General features: G+C 42.2%; 1 protein-coding gene across 4 annotated transcripts; it reads left to right on the forward strand.

Annotated features, from left to right (window-relative positions):
• Positions 1 to 17,513: 17,513 nt before the first annotated feature.
• On the forward strand, positions 17,514 to 25,453 carry LOC308320827 (inositol-tetrakisphosphate 1-kinase-like). Of its 4 annotated transcripts, none has more exons than XM_080771509.1 (10): positions 17,514 to 17,660; positions 17,872 to 17,896; positions 20,283 to 20,405; positions 21,310 to 21,427; positions 22,800 to 22,901; positions 23,176 to 23,216; positions 23,855 to 24,020; positions 24,118 to 24,185; positions 24,920 to 25,082; positions 25,304 to 25,453. In XM_080771509.1, exons 1-10 carry the CDS (start codon positions 17,578 to 17,580, stop codon positions 25,408 to 25,410), a joined length of 996 nt encoding a protein of 331 aa, XP_080627635.1. In that variant the 5' UTR covers positions 17,514 to 17,577; the 3' UTR covers positions 25,411 to 25,453. The 4 variants fall into 4 exon arrangements, with proteins under 4 accessions (XP_080627635.1, XP_080627636.1, XP_080627638.1 ...); XM_080771510.1 differs by having other exon boundaries at positions 17,556 to 17,656; XM_080771512.1 differs by lacking the exons at positions 17,514 to 17,660; positions 17,872 to 17,896 and adding an exon at positions 18,573 to 18,638 and having other exon boundaries at positions 20,280 to 20,405.
• The last annotated feature ends 1,963 nt before the right edge of the window (positions 25,454 to 27,416 follow it).

Raw genomic sequence — 27,416 nt, forward strand, 5'->3', positions numbered from 1 at the left:
TCCGGGGACCCCCAGGGGTCCTTGAGGAAGTTCCCGGGGGTGATAGTTTGGAACCAAATGGACACTTATGGGTCTGTAACTCTGAGAGTGTACAAATGGAACCAAATGGATCCAGGCTCTCAGAGTTAAATTAACATTGATTTTACAATATAATTTGCGGTCTCAGAGATATAAATGCCATTAAATGGGGCATCGTAGACTAATGCATGTCAAACTGGGGGTCCTTGAAATTAAACGAGAATCACTGCTATAGAGCCGTAAAAATCTTCTCTTACACACACACCAGCTGCACACAAGCTAGAGCAGGGACACACATGGCCCGCCATAAGGCAGTGCATATGAGTGCATGCATGAATGCACATATCAGCTTTGTTTTATGAAGTTGTGGAGTGGCAGAGTGTGTGTGTGTGTGTGTGTGTGTGTGTGTGTGTGTGTGTGTGTGTGTGTGTGTGTGTGTGTGTGTGTGTGTGTGTGTGTGTGTGTGTGTGTCCTTTGTACGCTATATATGAGCACATGTGTCTTGGCAGCATGTGTGTGTGGCACTGGTGGTTTGCTGGTGGGTCTCGGAATACAGAGATGGTGTGGTGGGGGTTGGTGGTGCAATGTGTGTGTGTGTGTGTGTGTGTGTGTGTGTGTGTGTGTGTGCATGTCTTGGTACAGTAGTCCCATATGGCAGTAGACAGCAGTACTAATCATGGAAGTGGAGCAACAGGCCCGGCGCCTCACTAATCCTCAGCCTCACTTCGACACGTGCCACACTAATGTATACACCCACCCAGAGCACGTACGCACACACACACACACACACACACACACACACACACACGCACACACACGCACACACACACACACACACACACACACACACACACACACACACACACACACACAGACACACACACATATTGACAGCCAGGCCAGTGCCCGGCATGAAGATATGCCTATAATATGTTGGAAGGAATTAGGAAGTAGCTCATAAAATGTCTACGGTGGATTTTTATTAAACAAAAACTTTACAGATTGAAAGAGGATAATTCAAGCTTTCCCTACAGCTGCAATGCTGGTGATTTTGACATTGTTTCATATAATTAGATAGGACTTTTCTGTTTGGATGAATGGGCTGTCTATGGGAAGTGTCACCTATATAGGTATCACCTTGCTGGCAAGATGGCTGCGGTCTGAATATGGAGAATGGAAGTGTATTACCAAGGAATCTAAATGAACGATCCAGGAATCCCGAGTTGGTGTTGGCTTGACCTCACTCTCGCAGCAACTGAACTGTAAATGAAAAAAATCACACCTGTGTGAAGTGAGGGGCGCTTTACCAACCCTTATCATCTTACATCATCGCGACATCATAACATAACATCATATTTGATCAGTGACAGACAAAACAAACATTAAACTCTGTTCATTGTTAATGGCATTTAATGTTTGTGTTAGTGACAAAACAAACATTAAACTCAATGGCATCTAGACAAGACAAACATAAAACCTGTATATAGGAGGGGATAGGGCCCCTCAAAAATAATGTAAATGAAATAGAAATACACAGATGAAAAGTGCTAATTATTCCAGTAGCACACCGAGCAGCAGCCCAGGGCACAGCATGCATCAGTGCCAACATCACTGGGAACAATGCAGGACATGCAGGCACTCTGTTGGCGTACAGTAGCATGCAGAATCCATGCAGGACCAACAGCATCTCTCTCCCTCACCTGTACTGTATAGAGGGTATGCGTGTGTCATCATCATCATACCCTGAAGTTATGCGGGAACGCCTACTGAGTGTCAAAAAACTACTTCCTGACCTTGACAGCCCATACATCCAAACAGAAAAGTCCTATTTGATTGCTTTAAATGACCTTAAACAACATTAAATTCACTTTGTTGCACACTTTGCCACTCGATCTGCCATTCACTTTATGCATGCACATACCCTCTATACTTACTGTAGTTGACCGGGGTCCCCAATGGGCTCTATTCTAGGTCCGCTCCTTTTGCCCTTTATTAAGTTTCAATGGAAATAGCAGATATACTTGAGCTGCTATCTTTACCAAATATTCACCAGATGTTTTATTGTGACATGCCCAGATTAAAGACCTATACACTGAATACTGTATAGCAGTGGTTCCCAAACGCTTTCATGTCAAGGACCCCCAAATTGACACTAATTAGACTGCAGACCCCCATTTGAAAAGATATGCCAGGGACCACCATAAGAAGATTTTTACGGCTCTAGCAGTGATTCCCGTTTAATTTCAAGAAATGAATATTAGTCTACGGACCCCCATTTAATGGCATTTCTGTCTCTGGGACCCCAATTTATATTGTAAAATCATTGTTAATTTAACTCTGAGAGTGTACAAATGCCAAATGGTGCGTACATTTGTACACTCTCAGTGTTATGACCCAGGTCCATTTGGTTCCAAATTATCATTTAGCTGCAGACCCCCTGGAACTCCCTCAAGGACCACTGAGGGTCCCCGGACCCCACTTTGGGAACTACTGCTGTATAGGGTTCATGTGGTTAAAACTCAAATACACCTTGCATTTGGAGACACTTGCAGGCAAACACACACACACACACACACACACACACACACACACACACACACACACACACACACACACACACACACACACACACACACACACACATACACACAGACCGTAAGCATACACACAAAACCCTTTAGCTGTGACGCACACGGAGACGGAGCTACAATGGTTCTCTTATTGTTAATTGGCTGTTTAATCCTGAGGAATGCGTCTGATTAGTACTTGCAGTGGGTCAGGATCTTGCTCAACACTCTGCTTCACAATGAGCACTCTGTAGCGGAGATCTGAGCACACGCGCACGCACACGCACACGCACACACACACACACACACACACACACACACACACACACACACACACACACACACACACACACACACACACACACACACACACACACACACACACACACACACACACACACCTGCATACACAAGCTTGACCGGCCACACACATGCTCAAACGCACACACAAATTAAGGCACAATAAAGGTACACTGTAAAATAATGAGCTGTGATTTAGCTGTGTCACAGTGTGAAAATGGACATAAGGGTGAGCAAACGTCGAAAAACACAGATGAGACACGTGGCCAAAACAACCCATTGTTATAAATATACATAGACACTCAGTACTCTGTCATTCATCTTGGATCTGTCCTCCATTGTAAGCGCCCCTGATGGGCAGGGTTGGGCAGCCAGTTGCACTCATTGGGGGAGATGAGGAGAGATCCAAGATGGATGACAGATTCCGAGACAGAGTGGATCAAAACACATTTTTTTATTGAAAACAACGCATCTACGGGAAGTGGGGCAGCAATGTAAGCACCTTACATTTTGCATTTGTACATGTTAAGAGCAATTCTAGGTCTGCGGGCAAAAAATGTAACACTCATGGGTAATGAAGGCTTTAGACTTGAAAATGTCAGAATCGATAAATACATCTACGAGAGTCTAAATCTTAGGCTACTATAGAGTAATGAGTTAAGTCTAAAATGGTGTCCTTTCCTCTCTCAAGGCATGTTCTAGAACAGTCTCTTCCAAAGTCTTTCAAAGACAGACACAGTGTAGATATGGAGGTTTTGTTTGTTCAGACTCTTAATTCTCCCTTTTGGCTCCAAAACTATGGAATGAACTTCCAATTTCAATCAGAACTGCAGACTCACTCCCAATCGTCCGCCACAGTACTCTGAAAACTCACCTATTCAGATTCCATTTTAGCCTGTAGCACTCGCACATGCAAGCCTCAACGACCTTACAGTTGTATGCAAACTTTGCAAAGCATGTGTGTATGTGTGTGTGTGTGTGTGTGTGTGTGTGTGTGTGTGTGTGTGTGTGTGTGTGTGTGTGTGTGTGTGTGTGTGTGTGTGTGTGGTGTGTGTGCGCGTGCACGCGTGCATGCGTACACAACTAAATAAACTCTATCTGCTCCGAACATGCACTCGGCCCACCCATCTGACTGCCTTGAAACACGGCAGCCATTTGGGTGGGCCGCGAACTGATCATAGGGAAAGGGAAGCACTAATCTCTAGATCATAATGTGTAACATTTCCACATGTACTTTACCTATGGCTGACCAAGCAGAGCCTTGTATTAGCCAGACCACTAGTGTGTTGGGGGTCAGCTCTGTGGTGTGGACCCGTATGCATCATTGACTCGCCTCTACAGTCAGGACGCCCTTGTGGCACAGGGGCAAAGTTCTCTGGAGATTGGGGTTCGATTTCTACACAGTGCCTCTGGTTTAGCAAGGCGCTCCAGTGAACACATTATAGGCTCTATGTGCATGACTGTGGCCTATAGTCCCGTGTTTTACTGAAGGTAAACCTGTTCCCTAGCCATCCCTGCAGTTCCCTTTCTAATACAGTATAGTTCTGTTTGATTGGCTCGGCAGCAGATTTGAACCATGCAGAAACACATGTGACACTTTCATATCGTTGCTAACCTCTTATCTCCGTATTTTAACTTTTTGTGTTTTCTTTGTAAATTAACGCCCTACTTGATCATACTATTAACAAAAGTAGCAGATCTGCAAGCTCGAAACGCGGCGTGAATCGATGCATTTTGATTGATTTATTGATTGATTGATTGATTGATTGAAGTATTTAATAACAGTTTGCAGAATTACAGTACATTTCAAGCAACTCAATACAAAAACTGTTAACTGTGAGAGTGTGAGTGGACGACACCATAAAGCATTACACTTGTTTACAAGAGGGTCCACCGTTTTCAATTCATCATAACATTTCGAGACGTACAAATATTACAAGATAAAAAATGGCCATGGCCAGCCTAACTTTTATTATGATGACTGGGTGGGTGATGGTACACCTGGGCTGAGTCAAACTAATTACACACCTGTTGTGCAACACACCAGATCAGCCATCCAAACACACACTATAGGGAGAGGCTCTATCCGGACACTCAGAGTCTTGGACAGTACATTTCTGCTCTCCCTGGTCGCAGTTTGTTTTCTGTTGAGCGATATAGTATTTTGTTTTGTTTATACCATGGCCAAAAAGCTAGTACTGTGGGAACCAACACACATCGATCGAGAGGACGGTAAAGCAGCATCTATTTGACCTGAAATGTCCACTGTATCATTGAGCCTGTTGCAAACTCTAAAAGAGTATACAAATGTGAATGTGTAATGTGAAAGAAGGGAATTACAGGCATCTGGGGACGTATTGAAACTGGTGTATCATAAAACATAAATAATAATCTAAATTTATTGTGTTGCTCACTTGAAATAATCCTGGTGTCCGGTCAGGACAGAAAATAAACATTGCGATTGTGTAAGTGAAGCTATGGAGAGAGATGGAGGTTACAGGTGGAGAAAGGCAGACGCACAGGGTCAGAGGTGACCAGGGGTGGTGTGTGTGTGTGTGTGTGTGTGTGCTGTAGGAGGTCCAGGCAGGCAGGGCAGGCTGCATCACTGCTGACACACTGCTGCTGGTAAATCCAGCTTAGTGTGTCTAAAACAGGCCCACGAAATCTGCCGCAGGGCCCCTAATACCAGGACCGCTGTCACCCTCAATCACTCACACACACGTAATCCCCACGCCGTGACCCAACGCACGGGCACACACACACACACACGACCGCCCGCCCGCCCACCCACCCACACACTCGCTCGCGCAGGGCGACTTGCCGATGCTCTGGACCCACTCGGCTTGGCCTGGTACTGGGCGATACCAGACAGAGGGTCAACCTGTCAGACTGGGGGGGGGGGGGCAGACGCATCACATTGTGGGGGGAGGAAGGGGGCAAGGATGTGGTCAGAAGAGCAGCAGGTGGAGTCTGGGTGGGGGGCAGGTGGAGGTGAAGGGGTGGAGGGAGGGAGAGGTTGGTAAGGGGTCTGGGGTCTAAAGATTGGAAGAGTAGAATGGAATAGAATAGAATACTTTTATTGACATACAATATATCACCTTTAAAAGCGCCAACATAGTATCACAAAAAAGCTGTGTTGGGCAATATTACTCAAGAGATAATATGTTACTTATTTTTAATAATAATATTAAGAAGAAGAGTCACCAATGAGCCAAAAAGGCTATAAAATAAAGCAGCAATCTCTCTTGACCTTTTAAACGAAATGTTTTCAAACGGCAGCCAACAAAACAAAAAGTTTCATAAAGTAATATGGTATAATATTACTGTTTTGGCAAAGTATACCTTTTACAGGAATGAGTTGGAGTGAACGAAGAATGGGTGGGTTGGTGGGTGTTGGGCACTATAATGAACGCATTGCAGTGCTTTAAGAAACAAAACTGATACACATAAATATTTAAACCCCATATACTTCCAATCTACAAGCTCATCTACAATCTACAAGCTCACAACCCGTTGCTATTTTTGTTCACCTCACGTTACGACATGGCCAGAATGGGGTCACTATAGGGTTCATGTGGTTAGGTTGTGAGCGTCTGCCAGGCCAAGGTTAAGCCCATAGCCTGTATCTATACAAGCTCACAAAGCGTCACAGATGTGGTGCATTGTTAGCTTGTAGAGCTCTCATTTCTCCGTACAACAGGGTAGCATTAGTCACACAGGGCCTTCTGTATACTGACATCACATGAGGAACGAGGTTGGCAGAGGTCAATGGGTCGGATGCTGTCTGGGACGTCGTACATCAGTGGTTCCCAAACATTTGTATGTCAAGGACATAATATAATAATATATAATGTATTTGGCAGTGAAGTGAACCCCCATCTGAAAATATTTCATGCAAGGGACACCACCCCCCCCCCCACCCTCCCCCCACCTCCCATACAAGACCTGTGTTGTTCTAAAATATTAAAATATTCCTTAATGTTAAAAAATGGTCAAGATTCTTTAAAAAAATAATGAAATCAAATTAAAAATAAACTCAAATCCACAATGCAATAATCGCTACGCAAGTCGTTGTGAGGTTGTAGATCGGCTATTGTTTTCAAGAGTTTTGAGCATTAAAGGGGGGGGGGGGCCCTACAAATTCCATTTCCCCCACTATTTCCCATTCCAAGTGCGTTTGTCTTGTAACACCAGTGCCGCTACTCCAAAGTCCCCTCAGGTACTAGTATTTTCAGCAATGCGATAATAGTTTTTATCGCCTGACCTGGCGAAGACCTGTGCCCCGAGGGGCACTTCTTCTATTTGGATATATTATATAGAAGTTTCTAACAAAATGTGTTTTTCTGGAGGGTCTGGTACACACATACAAAGTAATCAGGGTTACTAATGTAGGTGTCCTCTCCTGTCTCTTGTCGTTTGTCTTCCTCCAGGTTGTCCTTGTTTGTCATCAGAAGGGAGGACAAAGGACCTGCCAATCAACCTGACCAGCTCCCATCCCATCATTGATTTCAACGTTTTGATTATCAGATGTCACTGTGCTCACTCGCCTTACATTACCCTGTGTCCCTAGCATCCATAAGAGGCAATTGACCATATGCAGACCACTTCCACGTTGCCAGCAAGGTGGTAAATAGGTGCAATTTCCCATTGACAGCCCATTCATCCAAACAGAAAACGTCAAACTCACCAACATTGCAGCTGTACGTGTTTGTTTAAAAAAAATACACCATAGATATGTTATGAGCTACAGTACTTCCTGTCAAGAAATTCCTTGCAGGTGATTTTTGGAGTTTGGAAGTGCTCATTGGATATCACTCAAAGGCCCTGTTTTGAAATTCCACATAATGCTGGAGGCAGCAGGAGGTTGCTTTACTGATAACGAGCACTTCCAAACTCTGACACAGAAAAATAATCATCTGCAAGGAATTTCTTGACAGGACGTAGCTCATAACATGCCTACGGTGGATTTTTATGAAACAAACACTTTGCAGATGATGATAATTTAAGCTTTCCGTACAGCTGCAATCTTGGTGAGTTTGACATACAATCAGATAGGACTATTCTGAAACCACCTTCCTGCCAAGATCGACGTGGTCTGCATATATGGTCAATTATTCAGTGATTTCAAATGTGTGATCATTCGAGGAAAAGAGACGATCCACATGCTCACAATTCACTGCATGGCAATGCGTCAATTGTGAGCTTGTAGATCGGCTATTTTCAGCAAAGTGTTTTTTGGTGTAGACGCAAAAAAGAGGGGACCAAGTACAGGGACCCTGGCCAGGTTAAATGCAATGTGCTGTCAAAACTCTCTATGAAGTCATGTAGGAATACAGTATTACGTGTTGTATATTGACAGATGTATAGCTTGAATTGATGTGTAGACTATTGTTTACTTTGATCCACATACTCCATGATACTTTGATGATGATGATGAAGAAGGGCCCGTGAGGTGAAGACGCTGACAGAAGTATTAGGTTAAGAGGCCGATCACAGTGACTTAAGAGGGTGCTCCACTAGTAGCTTTAAGGAGACTAGCAGGGGTAAGAGGGTGCTCCGCTAGTAGCTTTAAGGAGACTATAGCATGGGTTTGGTACTCATGTTGGGATCAATGATCCAAGCTTCTCAGCCTTAAATCCTAATTGTGTCTATACTCTATCAGATCTGCTACGCTGCTACACCCCACAGTTCCACCGGTCTGCTGCAGAGGTGTGTAATTATGACTTAACCCATTTTGACCTGAGATCAGATTCTAAAAATGTCCGTTTGAAAATGACAGTTTTCTGAAAAAGCTGTTTATTGTCGTTCTTGGATTTTTCAAAAATAGCAGACCTACAAGCTCATAGCGCGCCACTCGGTGGCAAAATGGGTTATAAAGAAATCAGAAATGCAGAAATCCTTTTATGACTTGGAGGGATTGGGACCCACAGCCTGTTTCTTGGGTCAACTGTATAGCTCGAGCTTAGCTTGAATGTTGTCCCCCATATAGGTATATAATAGTTCACAATATTTTTCCCTCTGTACCAAATCTCCTGACCAAAGAACAGCAGATAGCTATAGGATACATTATGTTATAACTTATGGGCCTTTGCATTTTCCTTAAAATGTGCACCTCTTCCATAATTTTATAAAAATGAATTAAACTTGTTGCTCTCAAAAAGTAATCTGTGTGTGTGTGTGTCTGAAAACATAGTGTGCATTCTGCATGATTATGGCCATGCATACTGTCTGTGTGTGCCGTGTGTGTGCGTTTGCGTGTGTGTGTGTGTGTGTGTGTGTGTGTGTGTGTGTGTGTGTGTGTGTGTGTGCGTGTGTGCGTGTGTGTGTGTGTGTGTGTGTGTGTGTGTGTGTGTGTGTGTGTGTGTGTAAGTCTGCCAGGTGACACTGTAATTGAATGAGACATTGATCCTCTATCCAGATTGGTCGGTCATTGTGGTGGAAACTAAGAGAAGAGATGACACCAATGAAACCAAATGGACCCTTGTGTTAAATTATTGTTAAACATTTGCATTACTTAATTTACAAGATATACTGCATGTCTTGTCATCATGTATTGCATCAACAAATACGATGTATACAAAGGTAGAATAATTATTATTTTGCAAGAAAAGAAGGTATGGAAGAATTATTATTCTGAACGTTTGCCTGTTATCTCTCCTAGGCCACCACATCAATACAGCATGGCATTGTCGACAAAACTTAACCAATGATATTAAACAACATTCTTTAGTGTGGGGCATGCAAAGCTACATCTCATCAAATGGTGGCCCATGGCTCAAATGCCAAAAAAACATAATGGGCCTGATATAAAAAAGGTTGAAAACCACTCCTTTCACGGTAGACCTACAAATGATTGAAATGAATGACACTTCCAAACTGAACCATTAGACAAGAATCAACACTGCCATCTAGAGGTCATATAAAGTAGGTCTACTGTGGGACCTTACCATTGTTCGTAGGCAGCTGCAGGCCTGCAGCTATATGATGTCCAGGTGAGTGAGCAACTGAGCATAGACCGTAAAAGTGACGGACACACCCATTTATGTCTAATATATTTTATGCCATATTAGATATTTTATCTGTCACCTCTCCGTTAAAAACTACAACACAACACTACAACACTTTACTTATTTCTAAAAAGGGGATGAGTCATGGGTGACACTCAATCATAATAATTAGGCACAGGTGTGCCCTCAGTGATTTTTGGAGTAGCACCACTGCCACCACAGGAGATGTCATTGTTCAAGGTACCGCGTCCGAAGACAAAGAAAATATATTTATACAAAAATCAACAGAAAAGCTAACACTGCCAGGGAACCATTCTACAATTTCAACAGAAAAAGCCAACAACCAAGGACTATTCAAAACTTCAAAAGGTATGAAACTGTAGCGTCCATTCACCACTGGTATGTTTGTGGAAAGTGTAGGCCTATACTGTAGGCCTATATTGTTCTGGAAATTGTACAACGTATGTGTTTGTCTTTAAAGGTAGTCTAAGTGAATTTCTTTGGTTAAGTGTTACGTCTCCATGTCTCTAGCTTTTAAGAAGAAAATGCATTTTCAGAAACTGAAACTGGGATATCAATTGTATCCAATCAGGATAGAGAACGTAGTCAGGATGAGGATACAGATTAAACAAGTGGAATTGTAAGTGATAACACAAATACATGAGCAGACACAATTTGAACTGGAACACTTCAAATTGGCCCCAGCCTTACTCATGGTCTGGCAGCCGGGGTTGTGGGGTGGGAAATTTGGTATATAGTATTTTTTATGGCCTAAATGTTGTCTGTATTGAGCAATGTTTTTAATAGGGGTTTATATGTGACCTCCTCTATAAGGCAAAAATGTCATAAGTAGCATGTGACATGACAAAATACTGGGGCGTTTTATGATTCTAAATCCATTCCAAGCATTAGTTTTGCACAAAACACACTCCTTGGGCTAAAAACGGCCATTGCAATCATCACAAATGTGATGAGGTCAGTGCATTTTGGAGAATTTGGGCAAGTGGCTATGGCTGATTTTAGCCCAAGGAGTGTTTTTTTGTGAAAAACTAATGCTTGAAATGCATTCAGAATCATGAAAACCCCTCAGAATCATGAAAACCACCTAGTTTGACATGTCGCATGCTACATAAAGCATAATGGAAATTTGAAAATCTTGCCTATAGGATGTTAATGGTGTGGTCACATAAAAACCCCTATTAAAAAACGTGCTCAATGCCGACAGCCGGTCAGCAAGTGGGTTCATGAATGTATGCAGGCTATATAGACAATATTTTAGGCCAATAAAAAAAAAAATACTACCGGTATATACCAAATTTCCCACTTTAAACAAAAGAAGCCTGTCGGCTGCCGGACTATCATCTGTGAAGAGAAAAGCCTGGTCACAACTTAAGGCAGAGAGTGTATCGGCGGAAGTGTCAGGCCGGAACATCCGTCGGATGTATTTTTCACCAAATCACACTTGTTTCATTCATGGAGAATTTAAACGGATTTGTAAAGCGTCAACGCCATTTCCTTGAGCGGTACTTCCGCCCAAATCCCGCCACTTCCGCCGATACACTCTACACCAGTGTTTCCCAACCTTTTTTGGGGCACACTTTTCATAGCCTAACAATCTCTGGACACACCTAGATATACGGTGTGTATGTATGTATGTATGTATATGTATATATATATATATATATATATATATAGGCATACATATGTGTATGTTTGTGTACCTGACCTCTGTTACTGAACAAACACTAGTCTAGCATATAGCAATGATGGGTATTTAACCTTTAAGAAATACCTTTTTGTTTTTACCAAAATTATCACTATTAAGTTGACCATTATGTTGGTGTTGGTGTTATTTGTTTTATTATTTTTATGTTTAGTCTACAGAATGACAGCACTGTGCTTTTATTGGTCAACTGAAGTGCCTTAGTTTAATAGATTTTCCCCTCCCTGTTTGTTTTGCAAGATTTATTGTATTGTAGAGAATAAATTAATACACACAATGTTCCTTTATAAATATTGGGGAGGGTTGGATTGAGAACACACAATGTGGACACTTCCACATAATAATGGATATTATTATTATTTATTAATGATAATGGCTATTAACAATTGCAACTTCAAGACATACAACCGCTCCATAAAAAAGGCAATTCAGATTTACAATGATTCCCTCTTCACTCCACCGGTTTTGAGTTGCTATCATCAGGCAGGATGCTTGGATCAAAATTTGCTAAAAAGATGGGTTACAAGTTAACTAAGACTTTGTTTGAGCCAACTGCTGTGGACATTTTAAATAAGAAAATGTTAAAATATTTCCACCACGTCCTAATCCCCACAGCCCATGATCACTGTTGCTGTGTTATGTGAATGCATTTTTATATAGTATTTTAATGCATCTGTGACTGTGTATACTATTTTGTGTCATGTTTTATTGTTGTAAACCGATTGCCGGTGTGCCAAAGACAAATTACCATTTTATGTAAATGTAAATTTATCCCACACCTCACACTTATGTCACACTGCATGATACTGGAGACCCTGGTTGACACGGTCTGCACCTCCACCAGTTAGCAAAATTGCTGATCTACAAGCTCACAATGCGTTGCATTGCAAGCATGTAGATCAGCTGCTCATTGAAATCACTGATGTGCATGGATTAAAAACATTATAATCTGTACGTACAGATCAGTTCAGTTTGAGATTTCTGTGTTTCTGTGTCTCTCCTCTCTCTCACAGGCTCAACTCATTGTCTTCTGTCAGTCACTATTATCTGGTCCAACTTTAACTTCCATTTGCTGGTCCTCCTTGCTACATCCCTATGCTCGCTGCAATGTGAAAGCATTGAATACAGTTGAATGAAGTGCACTCGGGTGAGGAAGAATTGAGGCCAATGTGAATGGCCAGTGTCAGCGGAGACCAGGCAAAAGTATTTGAACAGTTTGAATCAAACGGACTCAAGCCCTTGTACACTGTAAGTGCGTTCGGAAATACCCTCTAAGAGCAGTGGAGCGCACCCCAGGTCCTTCAGATCGTTCAGAAATTCAGAGTGGTCGGAGCATCAGCGTTACATACTCGGCTCTGTTTGTAGTGTTTGTAAGACCCTTAACAAGTACCTTGTAATTCTTCTGCCTGATTTTATTAGACACTATATGCCCAGCCCTAGGACAGGTAAGACAGAGTCCTCTATGCATAGTAAAGAGTTATTGTGAAAACACACCAGGTGTGTTGCCCCATATTTTTTTGGCCACTTGATAGAGTAGCTAGACTGCTAGAAGATGGGCAGGCATTTGGTTTGGAAACTATGACTTGGATAGTCTTATTTTCCAGCTCCTTGTTTCTTGGCTTGTGGTCTGTTTTGTGTCTCTACAGCAAGAGTGCACATGTTACAATAATCTGTATGATGGAATACCAATGAGAAAATATAGCAGCCAAGAGAATGATACGAGTACTACTAGCAGTACACTGCCAAAGACATCAAGAGCTGCCAACCTGCAAATTGGTGCTGTCGGAAACCAACACACGGTCACGAGACCGCCACATTAATGTGATAGGCCTACGTGGATGTACTCAAGAAAGATGCAATATGGAAAAACGGGATAACTGGAGGGCTTGTCAGAGGTCCACCAGAGAGAGAGAGACAGTGACAGCTCGTTTTGCATGTGGAATCTGGGGTTGGGTTACGCATCATTTACACATCATCATAGGCATCCGTCCGTCAGTGATGACGATGCGTTGCGCCTGAGTGGTCATGTTTTCTTGCAGCGACGGCTGTGGCTGGACAGCCCCGCTCCGGGAATGAGATGTTCAGCTTCATTTTTCGACTTCTTACGGAGAGAAGTATCATAATTAGGAGCTCAGCTGAGACTTAATTGTCCTGGGAATGCTTAATCAGAAGATTCACCGGTCAAAGGCAATTCAGATTTACAATGATTCTACCCACCCTCTTCACTCCACCGGTTTTGACTTGCTATCATCAGGCAGGATGCTTTGATCAGAATTTGCTAAAAAGATGGGTTACAAGACTTTGTTTGAGCCAACTGCTGTGGACATTTTATATAAGAAAATGTTTAAATATTTTCACCACGTCCTAATCCCCACAGCCTATGATCACTGTTGCTGTGTTATGTGAATGCATTTTTATATAGTATTTCAATGCATCTGTGACTGTGTATACTATTTTGTGTCATGTTTTATTTTACAAAGCGAGAGGGGACTGGCACAGGAGTGGGGGCTGCTTCACGCAGTTTCCTCTTCTGTCTCTTCGCCTGCAACAAGGAGATGTGTCTCTCCTCGGCACGGCGGGTTCCTGCATATTGTTCCTCCCAGTTGTCGATACCTTTTTACCCATGCAGACACTTACTTTACTATTATATTACTATTATATTATATTACTATTATATTAATTGCACTTAATAGGCCTACCCCATGACCCTTAGTCGTAGCATACTTGGGGGCTTGGCCGGGAATGAGATGTTCAGCTTCATTTTGTTACTACTTACGGAGAGAAGTATCATAATTAGGAGCGTCAGTGGGCCGTATCTGATTTAATGAGCCTTTTGCAGTTTCACTGTACAAGCTGTTTGTACATGGACGGACACGAAATATTCATGTCAGTCTTGTGATTGTGAAGTAAACGGAGTATACGTACCAGTTGAAAATGATTTATGTAATTTTGTGTCTGGTTGTCCCCACATACTGACCCTCTGAAGCTAATTCCCCCTTGCTACCTTTGCACATGCATGTGACCGTACATCGATGTCATTGATTGTTTGTTAATTGTTTTGTTTGGTGAGGGTTTAGTTATTTTAGGGTTTGAGTTTTGTTACAATTTTATTTTGGCTTATGCCCCCCCTTCCTCCATTTCAGTCTTTCCCTAATTTTTATTTATGGTTGTTCTTTTCATCTTTTGCCTGGTAAAATCAAACCTGAGTGTCCTATTTGAAGAATTTAAATGAGGACCAGACCTCAATCTTAAAAAGGTGGCGTGGTCGGTTTATTGTGTTTTAAGCTAAGCTTTACCTTGATCACTTATATTTAATTTAATTATAAGTATAGTGTTAGGTGTTTTAGCAGTGCCACATACGACTACACAAACCTTAAAAGACATGCATGGCTTAATCTTAAGGGCAAGCAAAAAGTAAACTAAGCAAGCACTATCTTTTAGATACAATCCCAGGAGAGGGGCACAGTCAAAATGAAATATGCTAGTGGTCCAGAGCTCAAAAGGTTGAGAAACACTGATCTGACTAAGCATACAATTGCATATGCATTTCTTAGTGTTACTCCTTGAGATTAGGGTGTAGGGTCACCACCCGTCTCAGTAACAGTTTCTTCCCCCAGGCAGTCAGGCTGCTGAACAGCTGACCTTGAACTGTATTGCACTGTATTGTCACTTCACTTGCACTTTTTTTGTGTTGTCTTTTTTTTTGCACTATAGATGTTTGTTTATGTCCTGTGTATGTAAGACAGAGTGCCCTGAGCAAAATAATATTCATTGTATTTATACAAAATAAACCTGAACCTGAGATTCTAACTCTCCTTTCTGTGGAATTTCTTGACCTCCAATTTACACTGACATGTCGTCATATGTCAGCAGGTCTGTGATAATGCTGGCCGGAGGCTCCAGGAAGTTGACAGGTCCACAAGTAGGCCTACAGGATTAGGCCTTTTATTTACCTTAAAGTGCAGTGCAAGTCGGCGACAAAGTACAACAAATAAATAATACTTGAATGAAACATAACCGGAACAAACACCCCTCCTCCTCGACAGTACTTGGCACCCTCCAGAGAGGGCTGCCAGCACTGCAGAGGGGAGACAGGTGACAAACAATTCAACTTCAGTGTCAATACAAATATAAAGACTCTTTCAATCATTGCGTCTATAGGGCACGTACGGGCTGGCCTGGCCCGTGACACGGTCATTTAGTGTTCCCAAACATTTTAGCTTGTGACCTAAAAGAGAAATTAGATATTTGCCCGGGACTTAAACTATAGTGATCTACAAGCTCACTATGTGGTGAAAAGCGACAGGTTGTTGGCTTGTAGATCGGCTATATGGGGTGCTGCAGGCGCTTCTCGCCTTTCTCACTGCAGGCCCGGTGGCAGGAGACAACGGTGCAGCCCATTGAGTCTTTGACTAGGGGTTCAAGGTGGACCCCTCCCCATTGTCATTTGTCACAACAAGAGTTGGCTTTGTCCGTGGCGTAAACTTCTTTAAATATATACTTTTTGAAAAGTCTATGGGGAAAATGAACGGGGAATTATTTCCTGTGCCCTCGTCGGGGGCGGGGCAGCGACGCTCTATTGTCAAACTTTATTAGCTGCTGCTACAGTGCTACATGCATGATGAATGGCAGACACACAGATCCGTTAACTATATTATTTATAGCCTAGTGCTCTGCAAAAGCCCTGTGTCATCCCGCACAATGACATTAGCCTATTAAGACGTAATTCGATTCGAATTTGTGTGCATGTAATATTGCAATAAATACTCTCACCGACTTAAAAGGACCAGTTCATGTTTTAGGTTGTTATTAGACAAAGTAAAAGATGAGTGTTATTCTTTTTTCGTTTGCTGCTTTCTTTCGTTTTAGGGATTAGCTGTTTTTGACAGGGGGGCAGGGGTCACTGTGTCATATAGGCTCAATATCTCAGTTTGACACATTCAATAGATCCTGTGATCTTTTGTGGCCAGATGTAATTTCTTGGGGTCTAGGACTATAGCCTAGTAAATAATTAAAAAAAAAATCACTATAAAAAAATACATATTTTTTAGCCCCATGCTCGAATACCCCGCCCCCCCTGTCAAAAACAGCTAAAATCCCTAAAACGAAATTAAGAAAGCAGCAAATGGGAAAAAATGAACACTCATCTTTTACTTTGTCTAATAACCTAAAACATGAACCTTGGTTGAAAAAAACTAAAGTTGTCCTTTATATTTGTGTCCAAATATTCTGATGAATTGAAAATGGTGGACCCTGTTGTAAACAATTGATGCTTACCGGTAATCATGGTCATGGATCGTCCACAAAGTAAGAGTTTTTGTATTGACTTTGAAATTCACAGTATGCCATTCGGCATACTGTGAAATAAATGTTTTAATCAATCAATCAATCAATCAAAGGACGTAGGCCTACGTGCTTGTTCCTGGAGCCACCCGACGACCTCTGTTTATCTATTCTTTGATTTTATTTTTGGTGGCAACAACACGATAACGAGATAACGACATGCCTTATACTGAGCATTAATAACCAGGACTCTGGTCGACTGTACTGAACTTACCAGATAATTTATTTTACTTTCTCTTTCTATTTGTGATGAACCGTAGAAATGACTGACTGGGGTTTACACGTATAAGATCCGATTCCGATTGCAGCCAATAAGGAAGTCAAGTGACTTGACTTATTATACCGGTAGATAACTTTGAACTTACCCAATTTTACCTGACTAAACGTGAAGGCTTAGTCGGGTTTTCCTCCTAGACAGTCTGAGGTGGTCTTCACTTCACTCAGTCAGAAGAATGGATACGAGAAGATTATAGACTCCCCCCCCCCTCCCTCCCACATCTCTCTCTCTCTCTCTCTCTCTCTCTCTCTCTCTCTGGTTCGTGGAGTAGAGGAGCCAACCAGCAGCACACTGTAACTGAGCGCTACTGTAGTGGGCTATCTGTAGCAGCGGGTGGTCCAAATGTCAGGTCGCAGGGTGGGCTTCTACCTCAGCGAGAAGAAACGGCGGAGGATGAACCTGGATGCCTTTGCTGAGCTCTGTGCGTAAGTTTTAAACGGAGTCTTTCTTGTGTGTTCATTTAGCTTCAAAAATAACTTTAACACAGCCGAACAGCCGAACAAACTAACAACAATACGGAACGAGGAGGTAGGTCTTGAAGCAACAAGGATTGTGGTTCAGTAAATTGACACTAGCCAATTAACTGTGAATAGCCTATCATTATTGAATTGTGTACATTTGTTTATTTTTCTACAGATGCCATGGGGTGGAGGTGGTTGAGGTAAGATGTATTTTTATGAAAAGAGAAGGGAACCCGCACACTCGTATGCTCCAAAAGATAACTTTTATTGACCAAAATGACGACGTTTCGAGCCAAGGCTCATCATCTGGTCAGTTTGACCAGATGAAGAGCCATAATTGGCTCGTATTTTTATGGCTGGACTTTCAAACACATGGGCTGACTGTGAATACTATAGCCGTTATCATGAACCACCATTAAAATATAATTACTGGTATGCCATTTGATGAGGCTGTGATTGTATAGTGTTGTTGAACAACACTATAAAATCACAACTTAATCATGTTCTAAGTGTAAACCTATAGCCTATCTAGAGATATTTAAAAAACAAAACAGGAAATTGAATTCAAATTCACATAACAGAATAATACACACACGCACACGCACGCACACATGCAGACATAGTGTGTCATGTACAGCTGACCACTGTGTCAGGGCCACCTGCCTGTAGCCACCATCTCTTTCTCCTCTGCAATGCATGCAAGGTGGCTCAACCAGTTAGAGCACTTGCTTGCCACACTTGTACTGCCAACTTGACTATGGCACAATACTTACATAATCGCAATAACTTTGCATAATCGCCATAATTGTTACCACGTTAGATCACATGTCATAGGTTTGGTATTTGCTGTGCGCCCGCCCATCCAGTTATTACACTGTCCCGGGACGCAGTCCAAAGAAAGACAAAAGAAGACATAAGGACAAGGCAAAGAAGACTAGACTAGGTAAACACTGTCTGTCAGTCACAACAGAAGGGAGTAGTAGAAACTAAACACACACACACACACACACACACACACACTGTTATGATTAAACTGACTTTTATCTGACTGACCCAGTACATCCATATGTGTTGAATCAGTCTCATATCTGTACTATATTCATACATGACCCTGAACCCTGGCCATGGCCATGAACCCTGGCCATACTTGTTTTTCATTGTGCATTTCATTGTCAAAGTTGATCCCATGCCATATATGAGCAATTCCAGACGATGCGCTAATACAATCCCTGTTATATCATCAATATTAAGCCCATATATGGGAATGTCAACATTCATGGCCATATTGTGCCAGTCTCTCTGCGACGTGAGTCACACTTGCGAATGAAACAGTTGGTACAACACATCGATCTCCATATGTAGAGCTGACTATCATCACCTGGATCTCCATATACAGTAAGATCACAACACTGAGGATAGCCATGCATGGTTTGACGTACTAGATCTGAGTGCATTTCTAGTTGTTATTATTATTAATAATATTATTTGGTGTCTGGTATGTATCACGGGATCCTGCACCTATGTGAGACGTCAAAATAAATTGAAAAATAAATGTAGGTATATACTGTATATTTCGGGTCTGGATCAGTGGCGCCGTCAGGACGTAAAAAGTGTGTGCGTGTGTGCGTGTTATGCTGCGCAGCAGTGAGTCAACAAACGTATTTCCATACTCGGACGGACACAGTCAGGGACACACAGCTGTCTATAGGAGTGGCTAGCACCACTCAAAAATGTGTTTGGCATAAAACAACCTCCTTTCAAGAGACAAGGAGAACGAAACACAGACCGAAACACAGACAGAAAGCTGCTCAGCTGTGATATGACATGACATGACATGACACCAGTAAGACGCCTGAGGGCGAGAAGCCCTGAAGGGCGAGTTTGCATGCATGCATATTCTTTTATTCTATTATATTCTACTGTATCCTACAAATGAGGAACACGAAATGTCATTTCAATGGCATTTGATTACAAATACGTTTACATTACATACGGTAATGACAGCCGGAATGCCCATTAGGAGTCGCCGTTGTTCGCCCGCTGTTAAAACTTCGGGTTTGGCAATCAGGATGGAATATGAAAAGTCTGACTGATCTGTCTTGATCACATGACTATAGAGATAATGTGTAACGATTTGTGTGAAAAACAGTCTAACATCGGCCTGCATGCTGAGACTAAAAACTTTGGGTGGGTGGAGTTACAATGTCACTGCTATAATCTAACTGCGGACTGTATTGAGAAACCAAACCCCTTGTCCCTTCTTGATTTTTGTTGAATGACTATGAATGGGTTTTGTGAAGTGTGAACTTAAGATGCATGTTGTACCTTGTACTCCTCAAACAGAGTTTGTTCCACAACTTCAGTGAAAAGTGGTTATGGTAAAAGCACAAGTGATGTATATGGTAAAAGCAGTTATGGTAAAAGCACCAGTAATTAATGGGTATTGTGTGTATATGTTGTATATGGTACCAGTGTTGTATATGATACCAGTGTTGTTTATGGTACCAGTGTTGTATATGGTATTATGGTTGGTTTTGGTAAAAAGCACCAGTGATGAATGGGTATGGCTTTTGTCCCGTTCTGTAGATTGACCTCAGCCAGCCCCTGGTTTCTCAGGGACCCTTCGATGTCATCGTCCACAAGCTCTCTGATGTCATAATGGAGGCGGAGCATGACAGCCAATCACAGCGGCTCCTTGCCAACTTCCAGGTTGAAACAAGACAAACAAACAAACAAACGAGTACATTTAAAATAATTGGGATGGTGGGAAATTGTTGTTTTGATTTTGTTTTAATGGTTGGTACTGGTAGTAATGTATTTGATGATCAGTGTTTCTGAAAAGTGCTAATCAAATCACAAGTGGTTTCTTACATTTCTTGTTCTTGAGGCCAAATCTAAAAACACCTAGAACAGCTGTCTGAAAAACGTATATTATATATAGCCTATATGGCTATATCTCTGTCGGGTGGCAAACTGTTACCTTTCAGGATTCAAAAGTAGCAGAACTACAAGCTCAAGCTTTCAGGCTTGTAGATCTGCTACTTTTGAGGCTTTTTGTGTGATAAAGTAGGGCATTAATTTACAAAAACAAAACACACAAACATTTTCAATATGGTGTTAAGAGGTTTCTGCCCAACAGCAGCGATATATAGTTTTACATAAAACTATAAATATAAAATTACACAGATGCTTTCCCGGATTGAATGCGTTAATTTAACTCTTATGTAACTTTATAACCACCGTGTCTCTACTCTCCGGAATAATCTTTATGCTTTCTTGCTATGCTGTCAAGGAAAATGAGTCTGTGTTGCAGAACTGGTGATTTAGTAAACAAAATAATAATTCAAAAGGACAAACGTGATCAGCCAGGGTTCTAATTCTGTATCCAATCCCCGTGGTGAACAAACAAAGTAATATCTCTCTTCCTCTCAAAAATGCGACCGCTTCCCTGCACACCAGAACAGAAAGTAAACACAAGATATCCCATAATACTCCTCGTCCCAGCCTCAGCCCGCCAACACAGTTAAAGGAACAATCCCCCTGTATATACCTTAGGGTAACAATTTGACATTTTTATATTTGAACCCCTGTTTTCTGTCTTTTTCCGTTGCAGAGCTATGTGTCCGCCCATCCCAGCACTGTTCTTCTGGACCCCCTGCCTGCTATGAGCCAGCTACTAGACCGGTTTACCTCCTACCGCATTATGAGCATGCTGCAGAACTCCCTCAGAGGTACAGCTGATATGCCTTCTATTGTCTGCTAGGTATGTGCATACAAGGAATTTGTCTTGGTGGGGTTAGCGCAGTACACGGAAAGACAGCAGTAAAAATGTCTTCTACATCCTTTTTTTTTTTAAAACATATGTTTATTCATTTTCTTTATATTACACATAGGTATTTTCAACAATTGACATATATTTTTTTTCCCCCCACATCCCTCTGGCAGCACAAATACAAACAAAATCTTATCACGAAATGAATTGACAATAATAAATATAAAACAAAAATAAATAATGACAAAACGAAAAACGAAAATAAAACACATTACATACAGTTAAACAAACAGATTCACAATGTCCATCACAGTTCCCTACCCCCACCCCCCAGCTGACTACTCAGTTAACCACTAATACTATACATCCAAAGCCTCTTCAATATCACCTCGCTTAATGAAGTCCAAGAACTTCTCCCATATCTTATAGAATACCTCAGGTTTCTTCCTAATTACATAAGTTAGTTTCTCATGTGCTGTCTTCTACATCCTGACAGTTTTCTGATGAAGCTATGTTTCTATGTCAGTCGTTCTTCGATGAGCTTGAAGATCTGCTCTTTTTCAATAGCTAAAGCATAACATAAATGCTAACACCAAAAGTGGTTCCCGCCCAAAATGGGTTAAAGAGAGTATAGGGTAAACGTTAAAGCGTCATTAACAGTATGCAATTATACAGTTCAGAAGCTAATGTGTGTAAATGAATAAACATGAATTTATAATGAATCTATTTGAAGCATGGAGGAAAAATTGATTTCAAAAGAGTGAGCAATGTCTATAGCAAAAATACAACATAAGAATTTCTCCTTTACTTAATGTTTTTTTTATCTAGCAATGTTAATGGATTCCATGTGAGGGGCTTTATTTAGTCTTTCTCTGTCTTTACGCGTGTGTGTGTGTGTGTGTGTGTGTGTGTGTGTGTGTGTGTGTGTGTGTGTGTGTGTGTGTGTGTGTGTGTGTGTGTGTGTGTGTGTGTGTGTGTGTGTGTGTGTGTGTGTGTGTGTGTGTGTGTGTGTGTGTGTGTGTGTGTGTGTGTGTGTGTGTGTGTGTGTGTGTGTGTGTGTGTGTGTGTGTGTGTGTGTGTGTGTGTGTGTGTGTGTGTGTGTGCGCGCGTGCGTGCACATGATGTTCCTTTATCGGGGGGTGTGAGGCAGGGTGTCATGTGAATGTGTGGGTGGGTGGAGTTGTTAAATGATTTATTGTGGGGTGTGTTACTGTACTTTGTACAGTATATTTGTCCAAAGATGATATCCAGTATGATATACTGGATCATTTAAATACGAGAGATCCTGCAGAAATACACAATGTTTTAATGGTGTTTACTGTGTATGTCAGACTGGCGTGTCTGCTGTCCACCATACCTGGAGATCAACAGTGTTGGGGACATTTCATCTATCCAGGAAGCCATGGACAGCAAAGGCCTCAGCTTCCCTCTCAGTCAGTAGCACACCTTCAGATGCTTATCAGGGCAACACTCGAACTTAGTACTGTAGCTTTGCAGGTTTCACCTATTAGTGCCATTAGATGTACGTACACATATAGCATTAACGATAAGGCTCGTAATCTCACTGGCACAGCCCGCTGTTAAGTGTTATTTCAATGTATGAAGTCATTCAATAGTCTCAGTATGTTTATTCTTTTTTAGCGCGTGCCCACTTTGTGAGATTAAGCCACACCCTCTAAGAACTATGTTCTCTTTGTCTTCTTTCAGTCTGTAAAAAAAGAGTGGCCCATGGCTCCCTTTCCCACGAGGTGAGTGCTGTGCACTTTTTTCCCTTACTAAGAGCAAGAGGAGAATATCTCTGCTGTCGGCCAGAAACAAGCCATAGATATACCAAAAAATATATGTCATTGGCCACTGCAGTTCATTGGAGCGGCGTGTCTCCATTGAAGGCAGGAAGTCAAGCGGTAGTGCTGAAGGCATTTGCTGAAGGCACGCTGCGTCGCTGCCCAAGTGAGTGACTCCTCCATGTCTCTTTCTGCCACTCAAGTGACTACTGGCCAATCACAACGTGTCTTTTCCGGGACTTCTGTAACGCACACGGGAGCTTGACTAGCTTTTAGCGGATCTGCTATTTTCAAAATAATTGTATAGGCCTACATTTGAAAACTTGAAATTAGACATTCTACTATAAATGCACCACGTATCTGTATGTGTGTGTATGTGTATATGTACGTACGTTTGTAATCCATGTAACACCAGAACCATAAGTATCAAATCTACAAGCTCAAAGCGTGTCGCTTCGCGCCGCGTTTTGAGCTTGCGGATGATCTGCTACTTTTGATGCTTTCGTGTGACGCCATAGATCATTCTGCCCGACAGCAACACAACTTCTTTTCAATGAATGTATTGAAGGTGTTTTCTTTGCCGTCACTGTGACGTGCTGTAGATGTGTCTGATCTTCGGTGCAGGGAGCCTGGACGACGTGCGGCCGCCCTGCGTGCTGCAGAGCTTCGTCAACCACGGGGCCGTGCTCCACAAGGTGTTTGTGGTGGGAGACAGACACTACTGTGTGGACAGACCCTCGCTGAAGAACTTCCCCCCTGGACCCTGTGGTCAGTCCACCCACGTCTAAGCAGACACATGACTTATTTGTCTTTCCTTTCCTCCTCCGGTTAAAATTAGATCATTTTCTGCATTTTATGTTTCCAGACAGGAAGACTATCTTCTTCAACAGCCATGAAGTGTCTAAGCCAGAGTCCAGCTCTCACCTCAACGCAGTCAGTAGCATCAACCTGCAGTATCATCTAACCCAGGGGTTTTCAACTGATTGTGAACGACGGACCACCACCCTGACTTAGTTACAATCAACCTGGGGACCACTGTTGTTGTGTTGGGTGGGGATATGGCGGGGATATAAGATTTGTGCTTTTGTAACACTTGCTATATGATCCCACGTGTATACATCCCACTGTGTGTTAACCAAAGACTACTAATCATTTCCTAATAATAATAACTCCAACCAGACAACCCGGTGCACTTCCCCCTTTTGAGATTCTAACTTCCTTTTTCTGTTGAATTTCTTGACCTCCAACTTGTCAGTAAATGACTACATGGACGGTCATCATAGGTCACCAGGTCATTCAGTGTCTCAACTAGTGGAAAGAAAAGTTAAATAAACAACAACTCCTACTGTCCTACATTACTCAATGCTGGTCAGGGACCACATGCAATATCTTCACGGACCACGAGTGGTCCACAGACCACCTGTTGAAAACCCCACTAACCACATATAGTCGAGTCTGTATTAACATGCTACGTGCACCAACAGTAGTAATGACCCAAACGGTTCCCAAACGTTTTAGCTCGAGACCCAAAAGAGACATTTTATGTCTCCCCAGGACCCAAGGCAAGCTAGTGAAAATAGCAGATAGCGTAATCATTTTTTTTTTTTATTATTATTTTGAAAAATCAATGAATTCTTCTTTTAATTCGGTCCTCCTCTCCTCCGCAGCTGGATGAGCGCATGCCCTGCCTGCCTCCTCCCAGCTCAGAGGGCGTGGCTGCTCTGGTCGGAGAGCTGCGGGCACAGCTGGGCATGGCTCTGTTTGGAGTGGACATCATCGTCAACATCCACACGCACACCCTCACCATCATCGATATCAACTACTTCCCAGGTAGGCACACACACACACACCAGCATCAACACAACACAACATCACCATGCTGCAATGGACCGCTCCTTCACTCTGTCTCACACATACGCACGCATGCACGCACGCATGCATGCATCCACGCACGCACGCGCGCGCGCACACACACACACACACACACACACACACACACACACACACACACACACACACACACTCTGACTACCTCTGTGCTCTCTCTTTAGGTTATGAGGGAGTCCCTCAGTTCTTCTCATCTCTGCTCGGTCACATTGAGTCGGTGCTGGACAGACAGACTGCTGATGGGCTCCAGGCAGCAACATGCTCTGAATAACATACATACTTTGAATACTACATTATTTTGCCATCATATCTATTGTTAAGTAACTTTGACACTCTCATGGCCAGCGGTCATTGTCGAGTCTTCACGCCGCAGTGCTTGGACACTACATTATCATGTGAAAAAGGCGATTGAAGTGCACATTCTTCCTAGCCCCGGCCCCCAGCGTATCAGGTACGCTCATTCTTGTGGTTACAGAGGGTGTACAATTTATTTAAAACATTTGGTTTGAGTATACTGGTAGACTACACCAGGGGTTCTCAACCCTTGGATCACGACCCCCGGGGGGTCGCCAAATTATTTTGGGGCGTCCCCAAATTATTTAAAAATAAACATGCAAACAACGTATGGAAAACATAGTTATATGATGGAAACTAAAGCCAATAAAAAAGCTTTTACACACACACACACACACACACACACACACACACACACACACACACATAGCCCAACTGTCACTGTGTGTTGTTAGTTGTATATTAAATTATTAAAATCTTTATTCATACAAAATATATTAGTGAACGAAAACCTGAACCTGTGAACCATGAATTAAATAGCTAATAAATAGCTCACATGTCATTGGAATGAGCTTGGATGCGCACAGCCCGTGACAGCCACACACGCTGCTGTTTTGCAATCCTATCTCCTCCTCCTCCTCCGCTTGTCTACGACAGACAATCTGGTGTAGAACAACGCCTACGACAGCTCCCAACCTCACGTGATATTTGGCGTGGCATACGCGATGATACGCCCAAGTTCAAAGTCACGTGACGCTGGAATGATAAATGCCGAAAGTTGAGCTGTTTCCGGCTTATGCTCATTTTTGGGCGTGCGCCGTGTTGATAAATGAGGGCCAGTGTGAGGGACTCCCCTTCTATGCTCACCTAATGTAAATCCAAATAATCAAAGCCTGCTCGCTGCTCTTCAGAAATGAAAGCTTTAAAAAAAAAAAAATGTAAAGATATTTAAAAAACATATGAACGGAAATGGCAAATGGCAAACAGATGACAGCTTCCCTTTTTCTGCCTTTTCTCGGCACATAGCATCCGGAGATTGTGGAATAGTTGTCTGGCTACGCGAGCCCATGGGCACTGTCAGACACACAGAGCTTTGCATACTGTCATTCTGGAGACTAGAAAGAACACTCAGCAGCAGATTGTGCAGGCAGATTATTGTGCCTTTTATTATTAAAATGCTGAATCACTTATAAACCCTATTGTATTGTGGGTTCTATACTATAGGGTCTTTTCAGATATTTTTATGTGGGGAAAGCTTTCGTTGTAGGAAACTTAACTATCATACTGGAGTTAGTGGAGTATTCCAAACCTTTCTCTTGTGTGTATTATTTCAGAAAAGGGAAGCTTGATAGGGGTGTGCCGCCATTTATTTTGTTCCCCCTTTTTGGCCCATTGTTTTTGTTTAGTCAGGGAGTTCAGCCTTGTTATTTTTGTTTTGTCTTATATCCACACAAAAGTATCAAAAATAGCAGACTTATCTTTTCATATTTTTTTATTTGAATCCTGAAAAGTAACAGTTTTGAGAGGTTTCCACCCGTCAGAGATTACTGGAGGTTAGGGTTCAAAGGGCCAACATTTCAAATGGCCAAACCATTTTCACAACTTTTCAATATTTTGACCGAGAGAGAGAGAGAGAGAAAGATGAGAGTTGTTCAGTACATGTTATGTTTATTGATGAACAGGTAGCATAGAAGATTACAGCAGGCACAAAATACAGCACTCTGGTTGGCCAAGAATATTACAAATGATGTGTTTTGTTTACCTTTTACCCTTTTGTTCCTGTTTGGTTGTAATGTCCCCATAGCCCACTAAGGCCTGACTCACACCTTTACAGAGTCAGGCCTTAGTCCCCTGACGGCTAATACTCCTTGCTGGTTTGGTTAAGATACATTTTGTTGATACATTTTATACCTCTATAGAAAAACAAATTACAAGTACATTCATTCATCAGTTAATCTCAAGTGAACAAACATTCTATAATCT

Source organism: Protomyctophum bolini, assembly GCF_963924005.1.
Source record: "Protomyctophum bolini genome assembly, chromosome: 9".
NCBI classification, from domain to species: Eukaryota; Metazoa; Chordata; class Actinopteri; order Myctophiformes; family Myctophidae; genus Protomyctophum; species Protomyctophum bolini.